At 37.5% G+C, this 8,596-nt stretch overlaps 1 protein-coding gene across 6 annotated transcripts; it reads left to right on the top strand.

Annotated features, from left to right (window-relative positions):
- The first annotated feature begins 304 nt into the window (after window positions 1-304).
- LOC113462597 (beta-D-galactofuranosidase xynD-like) lies at window positions 305-7,977 on the top strand. Of its 6 annotated transcripts, none has more exons than XM_039117124.3 (3): window positions 305-579; window positions 1,462-1,958; window positions 6,840-7,977. In XM_039117124.3, the coding sequence occupies exons 1-3, from the start codon at window positions 408-410 to the stop codon at window positions 7,686-7,688; spliced, it is 1,518 nt and encodes a 505-aa protein (XP_038973052.3). In that variant the 5' UTR covers window positions 305-407; the 3' UTR covers window positions 7,689-7,977. The 6 variants fall into 6 exon arrangements, with proteins under 6 accessions (XP_038973052.3, XP_038973053.3, XP_038973057.3 ...); XM_039117125.3 differs by having other exon boundaries at window positions 365-681; XM_039117129.3 differs by having other exon boundaries at window positions 410-579; window positions 1,381-1,958.
- The last annotated feature ends 619 nt before the right edge of the window (window positions 7,978-8,596 follow it).

Here is an 8,596-nt window from a genome sequence, read left to right as displayed (position 1 = left end):
CAATATAAATTTATTAAAATATGTATATATCTACTCATGAGAAAATAAGTCTGTGAGAAGCAAAATCAAGCAATAAGCCATACCATCAAGAAGCAAGCACATAGCTTCATTAAGTTATAATTCACAAAGGTTTGATTAATGGATAAATCATAAAATTCATAAATATATATAATAAATGACTGGATCATTTTTGTTATTTCATCCATAAAATATTTCAAAGATTAAGGAAAAACAAAAAAATACTGTAAGAAATTTTCAACAATCCAGAAAATTCCCAACAAGAAGTGCAAGCAGCCACGGTAATAAGACAAGTAGCCAATTCCCAACAAGCCCAAGCAGTAAAAAGGTAAGAACCATAAAGATTGTGGATTGTGGAGAGGATAAAGCTCATCCTTGGGAGATCTAAAATGAGTACTTTGTATCTAAGCCATACCCAACGCAACCCTCCCCACATAAGAAGGACAGCTAACCTTTCCAGAAGCAAGGGTTTTAGGAGCTGGAATCACATCAGGTTGGCCAAGCCACAGCGAGAGATACATAGAGAGAGGGAGAGACGGACAAACAGAGAGGGAGAGAAAGGTGAGTATAGTTTTCCCTGAGCCCGTGTTCTAAATATGGTGGAGACAGCAAGATCGCTCCCCATAGCTGTAAATTCTCACCCCGTGGTCAGGATATTGTTGGGTAGGTTTGCTGTTGGCTCGCTAGTTTTTTGGATTTTTATAAGTTTCTTTCTTTTGATGTGTAATTTCAAAACTTGTTCTCTTCACGGGCATGATATATGTTGGTTTTTGGTTGGATCTTGAGCTTGGTTTTGGACATCGGAATTTGATTGTTGGTCTTCGATGGGTCACAGATTTTTCTCAGGATGGTTTTGGTGGTTGTTTTGGATTTTGACCTTTCGATTCTGTAGTTCTGGCTCTGTTTATTTGAGAGGACTGGCGATTTTTCCCCCCTTATATTTTTTGTCTGGAATTAAGGATTCTATGGGTGTCTATTTGAATCTATGTGTTGCTGTATCTTGTAACCATGGTTAAAGGCATATTTTTCATTGATTATAGATTAGAAAAGTTCCATTTTTTTTGAGTGAAAGATATTGATTTTATTTTGTCTCTTGGAAAATTAATTGGGCAGACGACATCAGTCTTACATTAGCTATTTCTTGTTTTTTTTTTTGCCTCTAAACTTTCTTCAAGTTTGGGGAAGATGAATTACTGTTCATCTCAGATTAGTATATCTGTGCTACTTCTCTTGTATAACTTTTTGTTGAAATTTTAATAGGATGTTCATTATTCAGTGTTGGAATTTGGAAAGAATGGATAGATTAGGATGTGTGATTGGTTTTGCTTTGAATCTATATAGGTTGTATTTTTATTACTGCAGCATTGTCTTGGAGATAAAATAAAGGAAGAATGAGGATGAGGAACAAACACCGGAAATCATCTGCTTTCCATTGCAATGCAGGAAGCAGATGCTCCGTATCGTTAATTGTGTGGAGCTTGGTGGGATGCATCCTCATGATTCATTTCTATTCCCTGATCCATCACAAGGATAACGAAAAGATCCATATTGGTTCGAGCCATTTGTCTGTCACCAGAGAATTGGAAGAGGTTGAGGAGGAGAATTTATATTTTCCACGCCCTAGAGGAAAGCGGTCGCCGCATGCACCGAAACGAAGGGGACCACGAAAGCCGCCTTCGGTGGTTGATGAATTCTTAGATGAATCTTCTGAAGTGCATGCCCTTTTCTTTCCTAATCGAAAGAGCACAGTAGACCCAAATAAGAAAGGGAATGGCAGCATGTATTACTACCCAGGTAGACTGTGGTTGGACACCGAGGGAAATCCTATTCAAGCACATGGAGGAGGAATTTTATTTGATGAGAGGACAGAGACCTACTATTGGTATGGAGAGAACAAAGATGGCCCAACTTACCAGGCACATAGGAGAGGAGCTGCACGGGTCAGTTGAAAGTTAGATTTTGTTTTGCTTAATTTTTGGTTTGGCAATTTCATTTCCTTTCATTAATGTCATAAGCAATATGCGACACATTTTATATATTGAAAGGTATCCACAATTTTTCAAGACTGGCAACTTTAAATTTCTCTCTCTTTTTTTTTTAGAGAATGGCAACTTTAAGTTTTTCAAGGACCATCCCTGGGTAATAACTCAAGGATTGATGTGATATATGTTATCAAGAGGAATTAGTAATTTCAATTCACTTACCATTAGGCTTTTCATATTCTACCTCTGCGATAGTCATTAAACTTCATGTCTTTTCAAGAAAGTGATAAAAAAATTAATTTCACCCTTAATAATTTTGCTTTCTCTTATCTTGATTCATTATAGATTGTATCACAAAATCCAAGAACAGGAAAAAAAACTTTGTAAAAGTTATTGTAATAGTGAGTAGCAACATAATTAATTCCTTTTGAATGTGAATGCATTTTGCTTTTCTAATAGACAATCTACTTTGTAAAATGTTTACTTGCCATGGGAATCAACAAGGAATTCTAACCTAATAGAATGATAATGTTCATTTTTTTTGTTAGGTACCAAGGAGCATGAAGTGTTTATGTAACTTCAACATGAGCAGCCAAAAAGGTTTTATAGGTGTGTAAAATGCCATTGACTTTCATAAATAAGGTATTAAGGAATTGGATAGCCATGTCGAGACGAATATCTGGCTTCTCCTAGCTTGTTTTGAACTTACAACCTCAGGTTTGGACTTGACTAGGATAGATTGATATTTAGTGGACCTTAACTGAGTGACATTACCCACAATCAGGAGCCCAGTATATAGTAGTGCAATTACTGCGATTAAAATAATAATTACTAAGGTGTAAAATATTAATTAAAACTCATGGATCTAAATTTATATGATTTTCAAGGTTCACCCTTAAAAAGGTATATCATCTTTTAAGTATAATTTATTAAGTATCTACCTTTTTGAACTTAGCTAAGTGTAATTAATGGTTTTAAGGCTGAGACTTGGCTTGTGAACCTAACAACTTAGCATGGATTAATAATAGTATATTTAGCCTTAATAAACTCACCATGCCTCGGAATTGTTGAGGCATCAGGAGCTTCCTCATCTAGCCTGGGCACCTAGGCAGGCACCGGGAACATAATTGACAACATTGCTTCTTGCCCAGCCCATTAGCCTTGTTATTTTCTTTTGTTAGATAGGGATAAGCCCTTTTGTTGTATACTACAAATATCCACGTTCCACATTCCTCTTCCTTATTTGAATTAACCTAGGGCCTTCTTAAAGTTTCATGCCTTAGGAATGGTCTCTTAAAGGATTTGGACCTGTATTGTCTGTATAGATTTCTATTTTTGGACTTCTTTTTTTGTATTCTTGCTGCTTGCCACATACACTTAGTTTGTATGGTTCAGCGTGGACCTTGACATGGAGAAATTATATCCTACCCCATGTGCACCACGTGGCGGTGCACCACACCAATCATACTATCCATGATTGTGACAAAAATCAGGCATCTTGATTTTCAGAGAAACTGCCTTTTTCCAAAGATGTCAGTTTTCCCCCCACTCCAGCAGGCTCCCTGAGGCACACACACACACACACACACACATGAAGGAATATTTGGAGAAGGCAGAAACAAAGACCTGGCCCTAAATGACAATTGAGGTCTGAACTTGTATACTGTTATCAGAGCATTCTAACCAAAGTAATTCACTCAGCTTCTTGCTTAGACATCCTTCAGATATTTCAATGAACTAATTTATGTAAACATTTCTTGGTTCATCTGGGTTCCAAGGAAATGAATCTGACATCTCGGCACATGCACATGCATGATCAACAACATCTCTATTGTCATCATGCTCTTCATTATTGTATTTCTAACGATATTTCATTGGAGATCATAATTAACGATTTGGTAAAATGATTTTTGGATAACATGGATTAATATGAGACCTTGCACCTCTGCCAAGAAAGACCACAATGTTGCCTTTATTTTAATTTTTTATTGTTCATGGTTCATCCATCTATTAGATGAATCTATAGAATGTCTTTCTTCATAATGACCTATTTGAGGATGATAGCCTGCAACTCCCTCTTGGCTTTTCCCATTCTCTGCTCAATGTTTTTTTTTCCTGGTCAAGTTCTACGCTAAATGTCCTTCACCTATATTTGTGCTATTTACAACATTAAAGAAGCCTTGTTTGCCTAGTTTAAACAGTTCCATTACCATATTTTCTGCCACCATTTCATGAGTGCGATCGTTCCTATGTTATTTTAAGTTGAAACTCAGTCAGTGTATTACAGTTCTTTTATTGGCAAATTGGTGATACTACTGTGAATGATGCACATCTGAATCTGCATTCCCATTACTTCCCATTCGAATCATCATATCAACAGTACGCTGGTCCTTTGACTCCTTTCATTGCTATTTGCATTGACAGTTTGACTTCTTTCTCATTGTGGTTATTTGTAGCTTTGCACAAATTTGATCTAATTAGTCATGCTTAATTTATCATAAATGCATCATTGTTTCCTCATGTAACTTTGTTTGTTCATTCTAATAATGGCAAGCCCCTTATTCATCCTACTCTCATTATTATTGGATGTTTATAGTAGCTCATGTCTGCCTTGACCATCTCTGATAGGATATGTGCATGTTGATTTCATGCTGAACCAGTTTAACAGTCCTCCTAGCTCTGTCTACCTTGCAGTCCTCTTGCACATTCTCTAGTAGTACTTATGCACCTGTGATTTTCTTTTATTTGTTTTTGCCTTGCTGGAACTCAAATCCTTCACTTCTGTTGCTTCGGCTTGTGATTCTATCAATTGGCATTACACCACTTGCTTTTGCATCTTCTCTCTACTTCTTGTCATATTCTGAAAAAGCAGAAAATGAGAATTTTCTCTTGCTCTAGTGCCAAATCTGGTTACTGTTGGTAGCTCATACAGCCATACAGAAATTATTTTTCACTTATGCGTTCTTCTTTCTTAGGGAATCATAGGGCTACTTCAATTCTTTGTATCTGTAATAACAGTAAGTTCTAATCAGATTAATAGCTATCCAGTCCTTTAAGAGTGAATTACAGTTATGGTTTGGTGCCATTTTGTTGACAATTCTATTTCCTTCCTTCTAGTTTTCCTGTCTCTTGTCTAAAATGCAGCTGGGGAACTTTATCGTGGACATGTATAGTAATGCTCCTTTATACATTGTGGACATGAGGGTTGTCTAAGGGATACGTTTTCTCACTTTTGTATGAGAGGGCCTTTACCTATTTTAGTTTCTCGTAAGAATCAATCAAATAAGTAATAGCTGGTCCTCTAGTTAGATACAACAGCATTCTGTACATTAAAGCATAGAGAATAAAAAATGAAGAAATATACACATTTGTATGTTTGTGAGTGCGTGTGTGCACACACACCACTCACAGAGTAGATCTTTATTATTCATGAGCTCCCATGTACATAGAACAAGTATTTGGCAATCATGATGTTTGACCATGCTACTTGTTGTAGTTTCTTAATGTCATTTAGAAAGTGATAATTATTTATGTCAACATGTCAGCAACTAGCATTTATCATTCAGGAGAATAAATTCTGTTTTTTTCTTCTTTGGCGGAATATGATGACTATTGGTATTTTTGTAGCCTCAAGGCCCCCAATATATGTTGGACATACCGTCTGCCAAGTACTTTTATTTTCTTGATTAATAATTCTAGTGATGATTTATAAGATTTATATGACAAGTAAAGAAAATACATAGAATTGATAAAAGTAATTATTGATTTAGTAGATTAGGCATATGATTAGTCTGTGGGTAAAGCTCTCTTGGACAAACTTAAACTTCAACTAGGCTATAGCGGTCGTGGTTATGTCTGTATTGTGGGCATTTTTGGTGGTGAGGTGCCTCAAGGACTGGTGTTCATTTTCACTGAAGCTGGAGCTTCGTTTTTGAAATTGATATCTGACTAATCAATATCTGAAGTTAACTATTAAGTTGTCAGACTTTTTCTGTAATAAGGTAAAAGCAAGCAGTGCACTTAGTTCTATGCTTGATTAGTAGAATGATATGGCTCCATCCCTTAAGAATTTTTTGTTTATCCATTTTTAAGAAATCAGCTGTATGGCTGGATAGACAATTAATGATAGAACTTTTGTTTGTCCGACATGCTAATGGTCACAGTCTGCATGTTAATATTGTATGGGTTATGGACTGTTAATGGGGAGTTGATCTAGAAAATGATTGGATACTACTGGTGAAAAATTGCACAGAGGTGCAGTTGTAGGTCCAGAGTCGTAATTTTGTGTGATTATCTAGTACTACTGAACAAGGCCAATCTCTCATAGGGTTGGTGGCATTGATATTACATGAGAGGAGGTTGAAGGGTTGTGTACAGGATAGTGAAAGTACATAAAAGAGAAGTCACTGAGGCTGAAATGAAATGAGTGAAAGGAGGATCGGTTGTGATACAAGTCTGTTTTCTCTGTTTATATTAAGGAACTGGATTCACGGCTTAGGCTCGCATGACTTAAAATGAATAGGCCTCAGAGGCTTGTGTTTTGTTGAGGTCTGTGTACCTCACGAGCCACACCTTATACCCATATCATATTCTACATTTCTGATATGATGAAGAGAAAAAATCCAAGAAGTTGTAACTCCTATATTATCCATGACATTGTAGGATGTCCGAAGAGCCTGCTTTATATGTGCTTCAAGCTCAACTAAAATGTTTACTTGCATCCCACAGTCATATCTGGATATGATATCTCCTCATGATATCTCTAGCTTTTACATTTTGGGGCTTAATAGGCTTTCATAAATTTCAAACTAAACTCATAAATGTTCCATTGTTCCCCAGGTTGACATCATTGGAGTTAGTTGCTACTCCTCGAAGGATTTGTGGGAATGGACGAATGAGGGTATTGTGCTCTCAGGAGAAGAAACCAATGCCTCCCATGACCTCCACGTGTCCAATGTGCTTGAGAGACCCAAAGTGATATACAATGATGTGAGTGGTCAATATGTCATGTGGATGCACATAGATGATGCTAACTACACCAAAGCTTCAGTGGGTGTCGCTGTCAGTGACTCCCCAACAGGACCTTTCACATACCTTTATAGCTTCCGCCCACATGGTTTTGAGAGTAGGGACATGACCATCTTCAAAGATGATGACGGCAAGGCCTATCTGATCTACTCTTCTGAGGACAACAGCGAGCTCCATGTTGGTCCATTAACTGATGATTACCTCAATGTCACAACAGTGATGAGGAGGATTCTGGTGGGACAACATAGGGAAGCTCCTGCCCTGTTCAGGTACCAAGGAACCTACTACATGGTCACTTCCGGTTGTACTGGGTGGGCTCCAAACAGAGCACTGGCTCATGCAGCAGAGTCAATCATGGGCCCTTGGGAAACAATGGGAAATCCTTGCATTGGAGGGAACAAGATTTTCAGGTCGACCACATTCTTTGCTCAAAGCACATTTGTAGTCCCGGTGCCAGGGTTGCCTGGTTCATTCATCTTCATGGCAGATCGGTGGAATCCATCGGAGCTGAGGGATTCCAGGTATGTGTGGCTGCCTTTAACCATTGGGGGAGTGGCTGATGAGCCTCTAGAGTACAATTTTGGGTTCCCATTGTGGTCCAGAGTGTCCATTTATTGGCACAGAAGATGGAGGCTCCCAGAAGGGTGGAGAACTGCATAAATCTGGAGTCTTTATAGTTCTTTCAAATGATACCGTCTAGATCATTCAGTTTCTATTGATAGTGTGAATATATTTTCCCAATATGTGCAGTTTTTGGTGATTACTCTCTTCTTTGGAAGATTTGATCCTCCTCTCAAAGGCGACTGTTGTAATGTATGTTATGCTGTTGTGGGATAACTAATCCAACTTCATGTTACTTTCTATCAATAAGATAGGGAGGGAATGCTTGGAAGGTTAAATTATCATGCAAATCTTTAAAGCAATTTATTTTTTATGGAGTTCTTGGGCACATGGAATTAGCATTTGTCATGTTTTAGATCTGTTTTTGCTTCCTGGATTGGTTCATATGCAACCTGTTGTCTCTGATGTAGGTAACATGCTGTGTTATTATTGCCCTTTTCTGAGTGCACTCCAGTAGGATGCTCGGTAAAAAATATTCTGGTCAGAATCTGAGCAATAATGTGGTCTAATTTTCTGAGTAGAGCCAGGTTAAACAAGGTTATCCATGGTGTCTCATTCTTTTTCTTTTTAATCTTTATCTTAAAATTTTCTACACATATTCTTGGAAAGCATTACTCCTTGGGCAATTTAATACTTCATTAATGTGAACCTGGTCAGTATAAAGATTCACAAAGGGTCGAAAGAGACTGTAGATCACTGAGACTAATTATTTGGGTTTCAACACAGCAACAAATATCCTTTTAGTTGTCAAGGTGGTGGTGACTTATATCAATTTCGCAGGCTTTTCTAAGACTTGTTTCATTCAGTAGTATGCTTGTCCCTTGTCTTCAGATTTAGAGAACCTGAAGCCTCCTGAGAGATTCGGAAACTTAGTATCTGTGACTTAACCTATTGTACCTTCTTCATTGCAATGATAAAATTAGTACTTAAGAGCAAGGGTGGCAATG

This window comes from Phoenix dactylifera, chromosome 7 (assembly GCF_051530095.1).
Source record: "Phoenix dactylifera cultivar Ajwa chromosome 7, Ajwa_hap1_PhDact_Kaust_v1.1, whole genome shotgun sequence".
Lineage (NCBI taxonomy): Eukaryota > Viridiplantae > Streptophyta > Magnoliopsida > Arecales > Arecaceae > Phoenix > Phoenix dactylifera.
This window is presented reverse-complemented; position numbering and strand designations above follow the sequence as displayed.

Bases quoted from the DNA above. Each gene is read 5' to 3' on its own strand.
- LOC113462597 (XM_039117124.3), top strand. From the start codon at position 408: ATGAGTACTTTGTATCTAAGCCATACCCAACGCAACCCTCCCCACATA. The intron at 580-1,461 runs GTGAGTATAGTT...ATTGCAATGCAG, and splicing joins AAACAGAGAGGGAGAGAAAG to GAAGCAGATGCTCCGTATCG. The intron at 1,959-6,839 runs GTCAGTTGAAAG...ATTGTTCCCCAG, and splicing joins ATAGGAGAGGAGCTGCACGG to GTTGACATCATTGGAGTTAG.